The 20278-nt window shown below is 32.1% G+C and overlaps 2 protein-coding genes across 3 annotated transcripts in view; one reads left to right on the top strand and one right to left on the bottom strand.

Moving 5' to 3' along the window:
• Window positions 1–375: 375 nt before the first annotated feature.
• LOC143082876 (thymocyte nuclear protein 1-like) lies at window positions 376–14004 on the bottom strand. Of its 2 annotated transcripts, none has more exons than XM_076258849.1 (7): window positions 13885–14004; window positions 5873–6033; window positions 4532–4600; window positions 3529–3624; window positions 2769–2830; window positions 1764–1948; window positions 376–705 (listed from the first exon to the last, which is right to left on the bottom strand). In XM_076258849.1, the coding sequence occupies exons 1-7, from the start codon at window positions 13898–13900 to the stop codon at window positions 659–661; spliced, it is 636 nt and encodes a 211-aa protein (XP_076114964.1). In that variant the 5' UTR covers window positions 13901–14004; the 3' UTR covers window positions 376–658. The 2 variants fall into 2 exon arrangements, with proteins under 2 accessions (XP_076114964.1, XP_076114963.1); XM_076258848.1 differs by having other exon boundaries at window positions 13873–13997.
• A 6-nt stretch (window positions 14005–14010) lies between these two features.
• The window catches only part of LOC143082875 (uncharacterized), a 31518-nt gene continuing 25250 nt past the window's right edge, over window positions 14011–20278 (top strand). The window contains exons 1-4 of the mRNA XM_076258847.1: window positions 14011–14129; window positions 14890–14980; window positions 15540–15702; window positions 19744–19892. Of these exons, the coding sequence (XP_076114962.1) occupies window positions 14949–14980; window positions 15540–15702; window positions 19744–19892 (344 nt within the window). The 5' untranslated portion in view covers window positions 14011–14129; window positions 14890–14948. The remainder of the gene's footprint in view (window positions 14130–14889; window positions 14981–15539; window positions 15703–19743; window positions 19893–20278) is intronic.

The following is a 20278-nucleotide window of genomic DNA, read 5'->3' as shown; positions in this document are numbered from 1 at the left end:
CCTTTGATAACTATTTGAAACAACATACCCCAATGATGATTGAGTCCAAAGTTGGTTAAATTTGACCAGGTAATTTCAGAGAAGATTTTTGTAAAAGTTAATTCACAACAATGAAGAGGGAAGATGGATGCCAAGTGACAAGAAAGACTCAGTCGAACCATTGGGAAAGGTGAGCTAAAAATATTTGAAAAAGCAATATGAATGCAAAAACAGTGATAGATGATGTTGGACCAGTGAAATTTGACAGGTGTGCATGTACCTGGAAAGTTTAGCTGACATATTCTCTAATCTAAAAATCAAATTATAAAACAGATTGTTTATTTATGACAATTTCCATATATATCATATATATTTGTTTTTATGTAAAAAAAAATATTACCAATATTGCATTTTTTATTTACATAAAAATCTGTCCTGACAGATGATGATTACAAAACAATGTTGCTGTAAAGTATATAAAATGAGAATTATTCCATATATGTTCAATATCTCAGATCTTGTAATTTTGTTTCTGAAATGAGGCATATTTGAGTTACATATATGTACATGCTCTAAAACAAAAATTCATCACTTAGTGTTTTGCTCATTTCCAACTGCACATCTGATCAAACTCAACAATCTGGTACAAAATGTATTCACAATATTAGACAACACATCTTTATGTTTTCTCCTCATTCTCCAAGTTTAATATGAAATCCCACTCCTCTACAAATATAAAAATATTTTCATTTAACTTTAGGGTTACAAAATTGCAAAGCAGTAGTGAAATGTCCCCCATGACTATGTAAATTGTAAATGGGGAATTATGTCTACTGTATAGCACTGAACAATTTGAAGCATAGGAACATTTTATGATTAAATCAGTGTACATGTATACATTGAACAGATTGAAAATATATAATTAATATTGAATAAATACAACATTACATGCAGTTTTGTGAGTAACACATTACAACTCATTGCTGTGGAGCTGCTGACCTAATGAAAAGTCATTATGTTGTATAGTTGTTGAGAAAAATGAGACAAAAATACTTGATATTCAAACATACTGATTGAGAGATTGCAATATAACTACAGTATAAGGTTGCAAGAATAGCACAACAAATATTCCTACCAATTAGGTAGTTTTTTCACTCAATAGTTTCTCCGGATTGATGTTTTGAATGGACAAGAAACAGAGGGATGGACAGAGTCTTTTGCTGTATTCTCTGTGGTATTTACAGGGCATGGGACCAAAGGTCAATATACTAAAGAAAACATGTTAATTCATTATCTGATAGCATAAATCTATATAAAATGAATGGATTTACCCAGTTTTTTACACTCTAAGAATCTAATTTAAGTCTGATTTCACTCAAATTGACAGTCCCAAAAAAAATTATACTTGAACTCTTCATTCATACATAGTTTAATTTAAATATCGCTTTTGAGATTGGACTTTTTCTTGCAAACAGACAATCACAATAGATTCTTTATTTCAGTCTAAAGTTAAGAAAAGTTTTGATATAAATAATAGATTTCAAAATTACAAGCCTGAAATATGTAAGGTACGTCCTGTAATGTATGTGAATACTTAAAATAATAAAAGTTTAACCATCTGTAATTTTATGACAAAAACAAAAAGATGAAAATATCTACAAATATTCTACACATGAAGTTTTTGAATGAAGGCTTAAAATATCCAGATTCCACACACACCCCTAAATCAGGTCACACTAAAAATGACTAAATCAACACATCAGTTTATAATACTAGTACAATACCTTGAGTAACAGGTTGTACAGACAACCTTGCCCTTGTAAATAACGCCATATTTTTCAGTGTCCCACCATCAGCCTTGTGACTAAGATGTAGTGATTTAAGTTCTGATAATGGTATAAATCTTTTCAGCATCCTCTCAAACTTTACATCCACCATGAACCACTTTGGAGCATCTTTCTTTGCACTTCTGAAGGAGAAAAACAAAAATTATCAGAACTAGAGGCTCTTAGGAGCCGATGTTGCTCACCTTGGTGTATGTGCATATTTCAAATGTTTGGCTTTGAGCGTTCCTAATGAAGGTTAATCCAGAAAAGCGCCTCGGACACAAGAAATTATTAAATGTGTTGTTTACAATTTTTCAAGAAGGACATTCTCCAACATTGTGGATAAGAATAGAATTCATGACAAAAATCAGTTTAGATGATCTTGTATTGCTCATCATTTAGCCTGTTCAGTTTCTCTCTAACTTCTTTAGTTTTTGCTCAAAACACAAATAGGATAAACAAAATCCCCCCCCCATACAAGTAAGTCTGGAAAAGCCCTAACCAAAAACCGCAAAATTTTCTTAAAATTACCAATTCAGGGGCAGAAACTCTACAACAAGGTTGTCTGATGTGAGTGAAAATTCAATGGCAGATAGATCTTGGCCTAATAAACATCTTAACCCCATGCTCTCAATGCTTTAGTTTCAGAGATACATGTATAAGCTAAACTGCATTTTAACCCTATGTTCCATTTCAAATCTCTCGAGTCAAAAATGCTGGTTTTCTGTTGTTAAGAAAATTTGTTAACAAGTAGCCAAAAGTATTTTTTTAGCAACTTAATCTGTTCATTGTCTTAGGAACAAAAATTACATACAACTGAACAGAAACCTTGCCAAAAATATAAACAAATGACAAGCTGTATTTGCACTTTCGGAGCCAAAAAGTTTGAACAACAAGGAAATTATATGGCTCAAACAGTACTTTATTAAATAGTATTGAAAATATTTCTCAACCAATATTTACCTATCATAATGAGGATCTTTAGAGTCAAACTGTGTGTGGTCTACGTAACTTTCTTTCACTATCTGAAATAGATAAGATGCTATGTGTATCAACTTGTTTAGATACATGGAGGAAATTTTAGTACCTCTATTTTTGCAATTAACCTAAGAATATTTTAACTATTTTAATACTAGTGAATATACTGCAATGTCTTTGCTAGTTCTTTTGATCATGATTGAATTTTATGATAAAAGTCTTTTAGATTAAGGTTTGCCTACATTTATCACTAAACTTAACATTAAAATAATCCATAGAAAATGAAATGAAATACACATTCTAATTTTGTTAGATGAAAATGTATAACTTCAAATTATTTTCTACAACAAATATAATCGACATATACTAGAGAAAGATTCTAAAATAAAAACATAACATTTTTTATCATTGATCAATGAAATCAGGTCAAAGACAGGTGAACACTATCTGGTAGACATGTATACCTAGCAAGGATTTCAAATACTAAATATACTTGTCTTACATATCTCAGTCATAATAAGCAAGCAAATCCTGCTATTTATAAAAATCTATGCAAATTTTGTTTTATAAAGCAGCTGCTGAACCATTTAAAATAAATGGGGTCAAGGATGATAGACATTGGGAACTAGCATTTTTTTTAATAATATGATCTGATTAAAACATGAGACATTTTTAAATTAACCAATTAGCTTACAAATGGCTATTTGTATGACTATTGCCAACATTGTAATCTAATATCTTTTACCTTGCAAATTCCAGCTATTCCAGGCTCTTTACAATTACTGTGATAGAAAAACACCTTATGTCCTATCTTCATCTGATCTCTCATAAAGTTCCTGGCCTGAAATGATATGTCATTTTTGTTTTCAATTATACTGAAATTTACAATCAATAACTCTTTAACCACTTTTACATATATATTACAGTATTGGTCAAAATATACAACACACTTTATTCAGAACCATATTTAGAGCTGATTAAGAGCTTGATCTACAGTTAACACCTGACTAATGTTAGACTGACTGTTTACTTAGTTGTCTATAGTTTTTTTTTTATATAAATGGGTCTTCAGTGCATATATATAGTTGTCTCATTGGTATACATACCACACCTCCTTACTTTATTGTCTGCTGTGTATATCAATCAATTCAAGGTTATTTCAGACATTAAGTTCAAAGTTTTTTCCAAGGTTATCAGTAGTTATCATGGATAGTGGTTATTGCATTGTGGTTGAAATTGAGCTTGATAAATATTATTGCAAAACATTTCAAGACCATTTGCAACAAGCATAATTAATCAAGAGGATGAATTCACCTCTAACAATTCCCCCCTTTCTTGTATTGTCCCACAAAATGCACTCATGAGTACATGTTCATATACCCGTACTAATTTTGGAAGGACTAATCAACAAGCACAAGGGAGGTACTTCAATTCATTTTTTAACCTTCAGTATTTTCGCTTCCAAGGATTTTCTGAGGATTTTTTTTTGTTTTTTCATGTTTTCCTGGCTAGGATCATCTCATATAAAATTTCCATTTTTTTTTCTTATTTTCCTTGGTGTATGGAAATCCTACATTATGCGTGTGCATGTGACATAATACATTGTATTTATCATGTACTAGTGTTCCTTCCCTTTGGAATATATAGGTTGTCTACATTTGATATTGTCCTTTAGATTTTACCATGTAGATTCTTTCAACACATATTGCTAATTATTCTTAGATTTTTAAAAGCTCATGATAGTTTACCTGATAATTTCTTACACCATCCCAGCAATCTGTTTGGTTCTTACACTTCTTTAAATCTTCAATACCAAACTAAAAATCAATTCAACTTTTTATTCTATTTTTTGAAAAACTAAGGATTTTCTTGTCCCAGGAGTAGCTGTGTTTTGCACATCATTTTGGAATTTTGGGTCCTCGATGCTCTTCAACTTTGTACTTGTTTGGCTTTTTCACAGTTTTGATATGAGCGCCACTGATGAGTCTTATGTAGACGAAACGCGCGTCTAGCGTACTAAATTATAATCGTGGTACCTTTGATAACTATTTTAATGTAAATTATTTCTACTAATTGATAATTGATTCAATAATTGTTTGCTCATGCATATAGCTAAAATTTCACTTTTTATAACTTTTCTTTAACATTGTTTAATGTCTGTTCTATTAATTGGCTCTCCAAGGCAGATTACAGGCCTTGTTTTATTGTGGTTTAATTGTACTAGGGTTTTTGGTTAGATTACTGCCTAACTTGACAGCTTTTTCAATGAGCTCATTTTTATTTTCAGATGTATACATAAAGATAGAGATTTTGTACCCAAAGCTGAACAATATTTACATACAAATCTTGGCCCTAATATATTACAGCATTAAAATAAAGTCTCATATTTAATTTGACAGCACAAATCTACTACATAGGGCAAATTTATGTTTTTGATTTATATGTATTTCTGTTGCATGTTCTTTTAATATATGTTTCTTAAGTTAACAGATTGAGATTAAAGAAGAGGGAAAATTGAGAACTAAAAAAGCTACATTTAAACCACAACATTTTAATGTGCCTATCCCAAGTCAGGAATCTGTTCATATTGTGTTTATTTACGTTTTTTGATTGAGTTAACCCTGCCAATTGATATTTTATCGTGTGTTTTTCTATGTTGTGGTGTTGTGCTATTGTTTCAGAAAAAGGGAGAAAGTTTGGTACCGTTAAAATGTTTAATCCCGCTGCAAATGTTTGCACCTCTCCTAAGTCAGAATCTGATGTACAGTAGTGGTCGTTTGTTTATGTAATTTATACGTGTTTCTCATTTTTTATGTATATTAGACCATTGGTTTTCTCGTTCGAATGGTTTTACACTAGTAATTTTGGGGCCCTTTATAGCTTGTTGTTCGGTGTGAGCCAAGGCTCCGTGTTGAAGGCCGTACATTTACCTATAATGGTTTACTTTTATAAATTGTTATTTGGATGGAGAGTTGTCTCATTGGCACTCACACCACATCTTCCTATATCTATTGGTGGCCTATTTCATGTGCCCGACGTTCTCAATGATGCATACTACACATCTCTGTTTTTTATTACACATTTCAAACCTTTAATTCCACACCATTTTCAAATCTACTTTCTGGTTCAGACTTCATTATCCAATGAGAGTAAGATTGTACTGCTGATTTTTTTTCTTCAACTTTTGCTGGCAAATCATTTTCATTCTCTCGTTTTCTCTTACGACTGGATGTTTTTGGAACTTTAGCATCTAAAAATATAAATAGTGTGTTAAAATGAAAAGATTATTTTCAGTTACATAAAGGCAAACTAAACTAAGAATAAATGTCTGCAAAGAAAAGAATATGACTCCAAATATTACATGTCTGCCTCCACTATGGCTATGACCCAAAATCAAGGCATATATACTGGTTTTGTATAAACTTGCTTGTAATTTAGCTGCTCTGTTGTCTGTATGACAAATTATGTCTTTGACATAATTCTTTGTAATAATAAAATACTAGAGGTCCTGTGTCCTTAACCTGACTCTACCTTGGTTTTGGAAATCATGTAAAAACAGATAAAATTATAAAATATCCAAATAATGATTGCTGCCAAATTTAGTTTAAAATTGTTCCTGTAATTTAATGATCAAAGTGCTTAAATTCACAGAAGGGTAAAGACTGCATTAATTTATCAGTGGGATTTGATGCAACTACAATTCTGGACAATGGGGGATAACTCCAAATTTTAAAGATGACTTTAACAATGACATCATTTATTTTTTTAGAATAGATATTAGATTCCTGCACCTCACAAAAGTTGTGTAAGTTTTTTGCCAGGTGCAAGATTGTTTTGTCGCTTGAATATCTGAGTATATATTACATTATGTAATGTCATTGATAAAGTTCTGGATAGAATGTAATGATCAATGCACTATATTTTGTGTATCAAAAAGGTAGTGATGAATAAGCCTTGGAAGGTTTAGATGTCAAGTCAGTAACATAGGGTTTTGATTGCATTTCATGCAATCATTACCCAAAAAATCCAGGTGCTCATCTATAACAGTAAAGGCATTTGTTTGTATTTCCCTCAGAGTACATTGTTAAACTAAGTTCCCTGCGTGCAGAAATCTTGGATGATGGATCAGCTTCAAAGTAACAATGCATGGTCAGCACCTCATAAGGAACAGTCATGCTATGTTCGGTTTCATTCCATTTGGTGGTTCCCTTATGGAAGACATTTGAATGTATTGTCCATATACATTGATATATAAGGTCCTATGTTAAACTAAATACCCCGATAGCAGCTATCTTAAATGATGGATCGGCTTCAAATTAACAACACATGATCAGCACCTCATAAGGTACATTCATGTCGTGTTTGGTTTGTTTCCATTCAGTCATTTGACAGTGATTCTTTAAAAGCATATGCATTTCTTATAGGGTCCTATGTTAAACTAAGTGCCTGCTTGCGGCCATCTTGGATTACAAATCTGCTTCAAAGTAACAGCACTTGATCAGCAACTCATATAAAGGAACATTCATGCCATGTTGGTTCCATTCCATTTAGTGGTTCTCTAGAAGAAGTTCAATATGTAAATAGTTAACAACAACGAAGATGGACAACGAAGTCAAGTGATGAGGATAGCTTACTTGGCCCTTAAACAATGGTAAATACATTTGTATGTAAAATATCATAGTGATCATAGTAATAAAACTAAAATTAATATGAGGTGTTTTTTTCATATATCAAAAAAGGGTGGAAAGTTTTACACATAATTAATTTTTCTCTTTCTTTTATTTATAAAGTTATTCAGGTAAAAAATGTACCTTTATATAATTACCTATAATGGTTTACTTTTATAAATTGTGACTTGGATGGAGAGCTGTCTCATTGGCACTCATACCATATCTTCCGATATCTATGAATATATACATGTATATTGCTATTTGATAGTGAGACAAGAATAACAGAAATTGGTGAAAAAGTAAGAGACCTTTGTCATTTTTTTCTATTGTTTTTGTTCCGTTATTGTAGCTAGGACCTCAAAATAAATAACGAAGAAATTGGATTTGGTATCAGCAGGGATTTGTATAGTAACTATACAAATGATCATTGGTACCAGCCCAGGTTTGAAAAATCTGCATCTGTATTTCACTTCTGAATATGGATGGGCATGTCACAGATTTCTTTCAGCTATTGTGTGACGGGTTCAGTTGGTCTGCACTTAAATTAGTCGCGCTTGCTGAGGAGTGCTGAATTAAAATCTCTCCACGCACACTACTGAGTACTCTAGAAGGTTCCAGTCTACTGCAATGCACATATAGATGGAGTTTTTGAACTGGTAGGTCTTGCTATTAGGAACTATGATCGCTCGTTTGTTGGTCTTTACTGTTCTTAGTAACAAAGTTATTATAAGTTGTTCCCCTAGTTTGTCATTTGGGTCTATGAAGTTTTATAAGATTGTCTGAAGGGAGCACAGGTATATTCCCCACAAAGCAAAATCAGTTGTTGTTGATGTCATCTTGAATGTAGAGAGGGAAGCTGAAGTTATGAGAGCATTTTTTGTCATACATACTTCATCTCTTGATTTGTAGTCTTTGGTAATTAATCTAGCCCCTCTCTTTTGTATGGATTCCAATTTGTCGATGTCTTTTGGGGTATATTGGTCCCAAATCAGGCCAGTAGCTCCCTATACGTTAACACGCAGTTGCCTTCACATCTATTCGGCATGCAAAAATAAATTGCAAAATAAAAATTTATAAATTGAATGTTAAAGGCAACACCTTTGTTGTCATTTTTTTAATTGATGAAATATCATTAAATAATGGCATTTGGTTTCAAAAAAAAAGTTTTATTGGAGATAATGACAAAATCGGACAGTAACTTGTTAATTTTACAAGATTTGAATTTGTAATACTCAGTCTATTAGACATGTAGTTTTGGAGCACATTTTACAGTGTGCGGTTCATCAGTTTGGAATGAGATGTACCAATCGGCATAAGAATTATCAGAAACCTTCGATATCTTTGAAAATATGCCGAGGCGATGTGGTCGACAGACTACCGGAGCCAATCACCCTGCAAACACGCCCATACAGTTTACAGTGTGCGGTTCATCAGTTTGGAATGAGATGTACCAATCGGCATAAGAATTATCAGAAACCTTCGATATCTTTGAAAATATGCCGAGGCGATGTGGTCGACAGACTACCGGAGCCAATCACCCTGCAAACACGCCAATACAGTATTGGAAAGTCTCATTGTTATTTGCATTCATAGACCATATGAAATGGGAACTGGACAAGGGAGTCGGTGTCTAGTATTGAACAGATATATCATGTTGAGGGGGGGTATTTGCGAAAAATACCAGTCAAGATCATGTTAAATTTTCAAGAGCTGTAGGGCGAGGGAAATTCATTCTCAAGACTGGTATTTTTCGCAAATACCCCTCAAACATGCTATATCTGTTTAATTAAACTGAATGTTAACGTTCAAAAACGCATTGATGATCGTGACGTTACAAGCGTCCAGTTGGCAAATACCACGTCAGAGAGGGTAAAAAAAGTATATCCTTTTTGCATATATCCCGGCGGCGTTAAAAAATGAAAGATTTCTATTTGATAATAGTTAATTGGTGAAAAATACACTGGCTATCAACCAATCAAAACCCAGGATTCTTACATAAGGTGTAATTATATCAGAAAATCGCTTCTTTGCACTGTATCTGCTACATCGTGTAGTAGGAAATATCACATAAGAACAAATCTCAACATTGTCTGAGACATACGAAACTGACCTGGCATGTAATTTTGATGAATTCAATCAGGAGGTTGCTCGATGCCGAACACGTACGCTGGTTTATAACATCTCGTGAGTGCTTACATGGAGATCTATCAGTTTACAAATTGTACTACGTATGTTGAAAACATATGGACAATCAACAATAAACAACGACAGTTACTAGCATTACTGCATATTCATCAGGATTTCAGTGTGAATATTGACAAAGTAATAGAGAAGTTTGTTTCTGCCTAAACCCAAAGAGCAGATTTTGGACAATTTTAAGTAAATTCAGTATTCCAAATATGTGTTGTTTATGTATTGATACTCTATTCAGAAGATTTATTGATAGTTTTACATTCATAATTTTTTTATAAGTCCTATCTACATATAATAGCTCCTCTTTTAACTGTCCAATGAATGAAAACCGAAAAAAAAAGAACAAAAATTTGCATAAAAGGGTCCCAAAATTTTTCGCCTCCTTCCGTTCAGCGGTAGTGCTTGCTCATCCTTTCATTCTAGCTACGCCCCTGCAAATAATTGATCCATTCTCCATAATAGATCTAATGAGTTATATATATATATATATATGCTGTTTTCTAGCATTCACTAGTGTTCTCCTAAGGAAGCCTAGAGTGGAACTGGCTTCGTTGCATGTGTTTGTTGATTGTTCCTGCCATGTAAGATCTTCTTGTATTTGTAGTCCAAGGTAAGGATAGGATGACACTTGTTCGAGTCTGTGGTTATTTAGGTTGTAGAACCGTTGGCTTTTACTTTTCAGGCTAAGCTCAGAGCATTTTTTTGGTGTTAAAGCACATACACCAGTCACCTACCCAATTTTCCATTGATATTAGGTCCTCTTGTAGTTTGTTGTGGTAATTTTGGTTTTTGATTTCCCTGTACAGCAAACAGTCGTATGCAAATAGTCGGACTGTCGAGTTTACATCAACTGGTAGATCTTTTCAGTGACACAGGAAGAGGATGGGTCCTAGTACTGTTCCTTGGGGGCTCCTTATTCCACTGATGCATTACTTCAGTGTTCTCGGTCAAGTTGGACTTGCATTTTTCTTTCAGTCTGGAATGAAGTAAGCCATTTGTGTATGTTTCCTTTAATTCCATATTGGTTTATTTTGTGCAGGAGTCTACCATGAGGTACAGTATTGAATGCCTTGGAGAAGTCCAGAAATGCAATGTTTACCTGGTTTTCAATGTCGTATGACTGGAGCATGTCGTGGATTGTGATGGCAAGTTGGGTCTTACAGGAATATCCAGATCTGAAGCCAGGGTTTAGTTATGTCAATACATTATGCGTTTCTATGTGTTTTAGCATATGTGGGTATATTATGTGCTAAAGTAGATTATGTGGTACTGATGTCAGTTAGACTGGCCTATAATTTTCAGCCGCATATGTAGGTTTGAAAAAGCTACAGATGATTGCATTCTCCAGTCCTCCGGTAGCTGGAATATTGATGTCAGTATTGGTGTCAGATGTTTGACGCATTGTTTTAGTTTTCTATTTGGTGTGTCGCATGATTTGACGTATGGAGTCTTTTACCCTGATGTTTGTTCTTGGTAATGTTTGGGGTAGTAACTAAAATAACTTAGAATTGCACTTTATAGTCAATAGGACTGATTTTGGGGTTACACTAAAGACCTGAAAGTGGACCTGAAAAGACCTGAAAAGACCTGAAAATATACGACTAAAATTATTCAAATTGCAATAACTTTTTTATTATTGGATGGAATTTCTTCAAGATGGAATTTTATTAATTGTACATGTAAATATCCATATTTCATTGAAATTTAAATATTTTAAATTAAAAACAAATTTTTGATGCCAAAAGTTGGACCTGAACAGAGAATTGAAAAGACCTGAAGGGACCTGAAAATCTATGGTCGGACTAATTCTAACTTCAATAACTTGTTTAATATTCAGTGGATATCTTTCAACTTTTGGTTTTGTGAAACAAAAAGTTCAAAATAATGACAATATAAATAAATTTATATGAAAAATATCATCTGGGTGTCAAAACTCGGACCTGAACGGAAAATTAAAAATCTGAATGAGCCTAAAATTCCGCATATATTTTTTTTAAACGAAAATAATAAACATAGACGAAAAATATGGTTGTTAATTTTTCATGTTCGATGTTATTTGGTCTCTTGTGGAGATCTGTCTCATTGAGATCAAACCCCATCTTCTTTGTAATTTATTGACGGAAGATACTAATATGATAGTTCGTGTAACAAAATATAGTGATAATCCAATTAAAAGATTAAAGTGAAACGTTTATTTAGACTAATGATCAAATTATCACCTAATATTAATACAAGGTGTGAATTACAACCGGCACACGTGCATGTAATTAAAACATTCCACAATCGACAAACCGCGTCTTTAAATTACATATGGTTTATGGGGAAGCAATACTTTTATTTTCATTTTAAGTTGAAGACCTGAATATATATTAATGCAGTTTAAGCAAGTTGAATTAGTTAGAATAATTTCAACGGGCAATCTTCTTTTTTTCATCATCAACAAAGTATTTTGTTTTAAAATATGTTCCTGTATAAATATATAGTCATTCGTTCTCGTCAATAGACTTTTGTCTAAAATAAAAACAAATAGAAACAACAATGTTGTGAGAGTTTAAATATATCTACGGTACCCCTGTGATCCATTCATGTCTTTTATTTCACCGACATTCAGCGAAAAGGCCGGAATTTTGTAATTCTAGTCAAATAGGCACTTGCAACCTTTTCAAGCTTGAAAAAATGTGAAAAGGTCAGGAAAACTATCAAAAATATATAAGGTCAAGGATGATGTAACAGAAACACAACGGCACCTCTATAAATTAAGTATTTAAGTGGCCCCCAAGGTTTCTGTATGTATTTTTCGTTCAACGTGTAATGTGTATTCAGGGTATTGGATATTCTTATGCATGTTTTAACCAGTTGAACATTTTGCATGATTGTTGGTTTAATGCTGTTAGAAGTTTCCTGCAAAAATAACCACCTTAATTGCTCAGGGGTTTCATTATCTTTCATGTTGACTGGTACTTTCCACGTTTCTAGGTGGTACTTTTCAATTTATTCCATGAATATCTTATATAAAAATTTCTACATTTAGGGGGTACTTGTCAGTAGCATAGGAGGGTAAAAGTACCGGGTACCGCCTCCTAATGAATGGCCTGATTGCTACTAATTATATAAGAATGCTTAGTTCGATAAGTGATGAAAGGGACTTATGGTTTTCCTTAAAATGTATTGTTCTTATCTCGTAATTAAACAACAGCTAGGGTATTAAGGGCTTCATTGTTTTATTAAGTTTTTAAAGAAAAAACAGCAATACCTACCTGTAAATAGTTTAAAGCAACAAAAGCGTTAATTATGTAACTGATAAATTAGAGATAAAACTTTTTAAAAACAATAAATTTAGGAATTCATTTTTAACAATGTATCTAATTAAGGTTCATCATAACCTTTTGGCTAAAATGGCCGTATTTACACCCCAAATTTTACTCTGAGTACAGACTAACCTATACACCTGCAACAGTTTTAAGGGATGGCAGGAACTAGATATATAAATTTTAAATGCATTTTATGTTTCAGAAAATTATAAACTTTTCTAGATTTTACTATCCATTTTTTTTCGTTCCTGCAGAAGGTGCAAAAATTAACTAAGTAGTGAAAACGATTGAGAAGCTCCCCTCATATAATCAATGTTGTGAGTAGTATTGATTTAAATGGACAATAGATGGACAATAGACACCTGTAAACAATAGGTTATTTAACAGGTTTAAACTGTGTAACTGAGTGGACCGTATCAAATGAAACTCGGGTGTTTGTTTATTTTGCTATCTTCTGCAGACTGGAAAAAAATGAACATCAAAATCCAGGTAACTTTTTAATTTTCTGAAACGTAGACTTCATATAACTTTTATATATCTAGTTCCTGCCATGCCTTAAAACTTTCCTGGATGTACCAGTTTGTCTGTACTCATAGTAATTTTGGAGGTGTAAACACGGCCATATTTTTCAATTCCTTATGATGAACCTTAATATAACCCCAAAATTATTAAAAGTAGAAAGATCGTTAATACATTTTTAGGAGTATTTGTATATGTATATCCTATCAAATATTATTGGATGCCGAAATGACTTTAAATGGGTGCCGATTTGACTTTTTCTATGGGTGCCGATTTGACCATGCAGGTGCCGATTTGACTTGTACCCGAATTTTGAATCACAACCATTATATTTTCGATAAATTTAACACAGTAACCATAATCTTTGTACTTGTAGCATTTCATCAGCTAAATTACCAGATGTTTTACTTTTTTTCGGTGGCATTTTTACGATTTTACATCTGTCAATCTACACACGTGCATTTGTTTATTTCTGTTCCCGCGGTTTTCTATCAATACTTCCTGTCGGAAGTTCAGTTCGGCACATGCGCATTATGAAAATTCCAAAATGGAGGATTCGCGTCCGTTGCGACGGAAAATGACTTTCAAATTGCTGTAATTCATAGCGCAAAACTTCAACAAAAAATTTGTAAACAAATGAAAAAAGATATGCTGTAAGTTATAGATTACTGAACTTGTCATCATTCTATAATGGGAGCTGTGAATGCGCTAAAATAATACACACGTTGTTAGGGATTTTGCCATTCATGATGAATTTCATCCCATAAATATTAAATGATTTCTTAAAAGTTGTGCATAGCCATACGTAATCCTTGTTTAGAAACCATTGCAGTTATCAGATGTAAGAAAACACACACACACAAACTTTATGAGCTACAGAATTTCAATAAAATGTCCCAACACTCAACAGTAATCATATTGCATGAATAATTCATTAAATTTAATTGACATAACAGTAGCAGTCTGAGTCACAGGTTGATATTAAGAACAATCGTACTTTACTGTCTTAAGTATTGTCCAAACTCGGGTATTATTAATTTCATCTTCAGAAATGTGAGCAATGCATATGAAATTTATTAATTTGTAGTCATTGAAGAGGGGGGGTGGGTAGGAGGGGATATTTTTACTAATTTCAGAAGACTGGTAACAAAATTTATGAAGTAAATGAGATAAAACAGTCAAAATAAGTTGTTGATGCTCTTTAGTTTGATTTTATCCCCAAAAAAATCCAAAGGGCACCAATTCAGGTTATATTAAACATGTTAAAATGACTGATATTGTGTGAAATAAATTTCCTGAACCTTCGTGCATACTGTACATGTATGTATATAATTTATTAAATTATATTCTTGTTTGTAAACTTTATATAATCATGATAATTAAAATGTTTACTTTTCCCTTTGTATCTTTCAGAATATTTATTCTATGACCAAACTTCACTAGCAGATAAAACTATCATCTTGTAATTTTCAATGGCTGTTGCACAGGACTCCTTGTATTACAGGTATGTTAATCATTTCGGGGTAATCATTTATAATGTTTAAATGCTCAGTCTTGTTCACCAAAATGATTATGAAAATTCTTGAACATTGTACATGTTATATTCAAATATACATTATATCCATATGAACCTGGTAGGAATATTTGAAGAAAAAACATTTGCAGTAACATATCAATATGAATATTTAAATAAAAAAAATATTTTGGGTACACATTCTGTAGCCTAATTATGTAAAGATATTATTGTTGGTAAAGCTCAAAACCTTTTTTAAGTTTTTTAAAACATGTTTGCATTATAGCAATGAAATACATACATGTATGTATCTGATGCATTACCAGCATGAACAGGCAAGTTTTGTATGCATAATCCACTTCCTCCACCAACCAAATTGGACTGTCACAAAATAGCACAAGTTAATGCTGAAGGTGTCTTCAATACCTGTCAATCAATCAAAAATGTTGGTCAAAGTACGATTGTTATAAAAACAGAGCAGTGCATTTATATGTTAAATAAGATATTCAAATTATTTTATTTAATGTTCTGATTGTTTTCATAATTTTAGGCTTCAAAGTATGAATTCTAGTCTACAAGGACGTCCTGAAAGTGCCCTTGGGGCACGAGGGGTACAAATAACAGAGTTTAAGGAATCCAGAATTAACCCTGAACCAATTGTTTTAGAAGATAGTGAAGTTTTAATGGAACAGTATTTATCTCCTGGAAAACTGGTTTGTTATTTAAAAATAGTTGTTTTAGTGATAAAAGAATTACTTGCTCATAAACTACTTTATTCATTTGATGTTAAATAAAGCAGGCCAAGAAAATAAATATCTTATGTTTATGATATGACTTGGCTGTAAAAGGCTAGATCAATAGTCCATTTGCCAATTACCAATTTGATTCTGTTATTACATACTTTTTAAACAAATTACCTCCCTTTGTTATTTGTAGACTGGTTCTATACTGGACAAAATTGGCTATTGCCAATGCAAAGCATGATGAATTTAAAGTGATGTATCGACAGTTTAACTAACTTTTCATGAAAAATATATTCTGATGTCAAAAGTATTAAGTTGAACAACAAATTACTGTAATTAAAAGATTTGAAAACCTTAAAGATTACTTACATTACTCACAGGTAAATTTGGTCTTTCTGCTAGCTCTCTATTGTAAATAAAAATTAATGTCCCTCATAAAGGAGACAACTTAAATAAGGATAGATCTCTAAATACAGGGTCAATAACGGGGTAATTGGCAAATGAACAGTTGTTTAATTCTTTTTTCTCTCAATTTAACTAGCCTATTTTAACTTGAGAATCATATATACTTCTGCTGTTTTTCTAATAACTGTTATGTTGTTGTTTATGTGAGGTCATAGTTGTTTACTATCAATATGAAAATTCACAACAGTAAAATACAATAATGATTGAATGATCAGTATAATAAATTCAATAACACATAGCTGAGAGAGTAATAGAGCAGATTGGTACTCCTCAATGAAGTTTTTTCTTGGTAAAAATCTGCTCTAAAATCACTCTCAGCTATGTGTGATAGTTACAGTACGCCCAGAGAGTATGTAATCGCGAACTCTAATCACCGATTTCCGAGTGTAGCGGTGTGACACCGCGAATCACGGATTACACTCCCAATTTCCTCCAAAGATTCTCTCCCAACACCGCGTGGCTGTTTATTGGTTTATTGCCCATCGGATGTACTGAAAATTAATGACGCGTGACAACATCATCGGATTAGCCAGATTTATTACCTTTGTACATTTAATCGATCTTGATTGCACCTGTGTGCTTTAAAATATGTTATTTAAATGTCCTTTCATTGTCAGATAAAAGTGTGACATTTTTATTTAAACCAAGATAATTATTCTTTTATGTATATGCACATGTCATTGTCATATGACATACAACGTACAAACATATAAAAATACGAATTAATCACTTATTTTGTATTTTCATTATAGTCCGATCAGGTCATAATTTTTGTTTTTTCAACAAAGACGATTTTACCACAATTAGAACCTTTTATGACCTACTCAGTGAGCAATATTCGGTTCATTAATAGTTCAATATTATATAATTAATATCAACTGGCTTATAACAAAATGATGTTTTTTACGGTAATATGTCCAATCTAAATTAAACCCAAGAGTTAATTTATCGGATCAACAAGTGAACTCTGTTACTTTCAATTTATTTTGAGATGTAAAATATTATGTTTCACCAACTCGGTAGATTACCGACTTGAAATATTTGAATTTAAAAAAGAAATTGTAAAGTGGCAAATAGTTTTGTATGCAATGTGGCAGCCCTATATTCATAAATACTGAGATACATTCGCCGCCCAGACACAACACAATAATCACAACCTTTAAATATTTAATTATATGGAGAGAAAAAATCATGTGTTTTTTATCCGTTATGATCTGTTATTGATCTTTAATTATTTAAAATAAAATTGGATTGGCGCAATCCATATTTTACTGCTAGTTAAAAGTCCTCGGCGAAATATAAAAAAGAAGTATTTCAACAATTTATAAAATAGAATATTTAAATGAAAATTATATCGTGTTCTACAAGAAAGAAATGTGTAAAAAAAAAATGTGGATAGGATTTTTACGATCGACAAATTTTCACAGAGGATCTCTACCAACGTCCATCAGGAACTGAACGACATGCATCCTGTTTTCATCTACCATTAATATATAGTGTTGACTATGGACGTATAAATAATGTCCGGTTTTATGTCCTCTGTTGACTGAGAAACGTAAAAATAAAAGGCTGATGTTGGTTAATTCAGAAAAGGAATACAATTTAGAATCCGGTTAATCAATTGTAAAAGTACCTTCTAGAGCCTCAATCTTAACGCACACAAATTTATGTCAATCATTACAAAGCAAGTTTAAACCTTGAATGAATTTTCCCACGGTTATCCAGAAAGGTCACCTGAGTTTACTGTTACATGATACTATTTCCCGCCAAATAAAAATCTCTAGGACAAATTTTAGCATTCAATATTGTGAGCGAAGTCAAGTTCAAGTTCAACTACGCACTGTTGATCACTGAATGACTGAGATGCGTATCGTCTTCCCACGGCAATTAATTGCTTTAAAAATATTTAAAGATCACTGTTCTAAAAACAACACAAAAGTTTACATTCATTGTGCGTAAATGAATATTATGCAACGACGAGTTGATGCAGCTATATAAGTATTCCTGTTGTAGCCGAAATGTATTATTTATCCTAAAGTAATGCTAACTAATCGTGAAGAGAAAATGCCGTAGACTTATTAAGCATAAGGAATGGTGAAAAGTATTTTCTTTTTTTTTCTTGCATATACAAGTTTTAAGACACGTAATTTTCTTTCTCACATTTTATACCTTCAGCGTTAATTTCCGTTTATTTTCACGCAAGTATGTCTCTTTTCGTAAGTTATATAAATTACCGATAAAAAAAACCGAGGTCATAATCAAGTATAGATTTTTTTTTATAAAACTTTAATGCAATTGAAAGCATTAACAACAACCTTTTACTTTTTAAAACTTTTATTGTGTAATCGTAAAATGGAAATGGCGTAGACTTATCAGCATAACAGATAGTGAATAATATTTTCTTTTTTACTTGTATAAAAAACTTTGAGACGTGTAACTTTTCTTTAAACTACCCTAATTTATTCAGCGTTATTCTCCGTTTATTGTTACACAATTATATCTCTTTTAGTCATGTTAGTAAATTAAATATTTATTTACTGATAAAAAACGGAAGTCAAAATCAAATATTGTTGTTTTTAAAAATTGATTTAAATGTACAGAGTAATTAAAAGAATTAACAACAACGTTTTGATTTTTATTTTAATCTTTCATTTGTTTCAAGCAATCAGATATAAACTGATAATCAATAGACAGGAAATACAATTGTTTAATTACATTAGAAATCTCGCATACCTTGACTGTCGCGTGCCGGCATAGATCAGAAGGATTAGGGCAATTAATTACCTGGTGTGACACCGCGTCACTCCAGACTGGGAGAGATGTCGCTAATACAATAAACAAAAGGTAACGGATTTACGCGGAAGTCGGAGGGAATACTCCCAAATTTCTCCGAGAATTTAGGGAGTGATGTCGGAGTTTCCTGGTGTCACACCAGGAAAAAACTCGGTGTATGGAGTTTGGGATGGCTTTCGCGAAAATGGTACTGTATATACTGAAAGATTGAACATACAGAAATCAGAAACAAAATCTCACCTGTGTTTAAATTTTTTTTTATTTTCAATAAAAAAAAATTGGTAATGAAAAAAGTTAAACTGAACCACCATTAATAACCCTTTAATTAACTATCATGACTATAGCCCATCAGACAAACATTTAAGCTTAGTAATTTTTCAGATGATAATCATGTTCATGTCAAATGGCATTTTGGATACATTTGTCATTGTGTTTTATTCAAATCCTTTATTTCAATACTGTCCTCAGATTTCCTTATACCAATTTTATTAGGAAATAATTTAGTACAGTTAATACAGTGTACAACAAAGCTTTATTAGAATATCTTTATGTACATTGCAGTTGTTGCACCATTCAGAATTAACATTATATTAAGAATTCATTTGAAAACCATATTGATTTCCTTTATTTACTAAACATTGAATTAAGACAGATACATGTCTGGGAATGCAAGAAAGTAATTACCCATCATTTTTCTGATGAACCCCTTTTGATATAATTTCATGTAGTAAATGTTTATTTATGTGTTTTCAGAAATCTTTAACTGGAATACAGAATTTGGAAGATGTAAGAAGTTTAGAATTAAAAGTAGATACCTCTGATACCAGTTTAGGGAACTTTGGTTCATTACTACCATGTTTAACACAACTTAAACTTTCTAATAGTTGTATTCCTTATATCAGGTAAATATCTTTCATTTACCATGTTTACAGGTATTTAAGTTTGATAACTTAAGCTTAATAGCACATATTTCTATGTATCGGTAGATGTTTAAAGTCCAGTGACAAATATTAAGTGCACAATCAGGACATAAACAAGGTTAAGTAATAGGAAAATGTAGCCTGCTTTGTTTAAGATCTACATGCTGATACAAGCTTTTAATATGCTAGTTCACAGACTAGATGTCTGCAGTTAATCATGTCATCACATCCATACACTTTAATGTTTAAATTTTAGTAGTTTCCAAAGAGATCTGTTTTTTAAAATATAATGAAGAAGATGTGTTGTGATGGCCAATGACACAACTTTTCACAAGAGACCAAATGACACAGAAATTAACCTATATAGG

The sequence above is a fragment of the Mytilus galloprovincialis genome, chromosome 7, assembly GCF_965363235.1.
Source record: "Mytilus galloprovincialis chromosome 7, xbMytGall1.hap1.1, whole genome shotgun sequence".
Taxonomy (NCBI): Eukaryota; Metazoa; Mollusca; class Bivalvia; order Mytilida; family Mytilidae; genus Mytilus; species Mytilus galloprovincialis.
The sequence above is the reverse complement of the archived record's forward strand: the minus strand, read 5'-3'. Positions and strand labels throughout refer to the sequence as shown.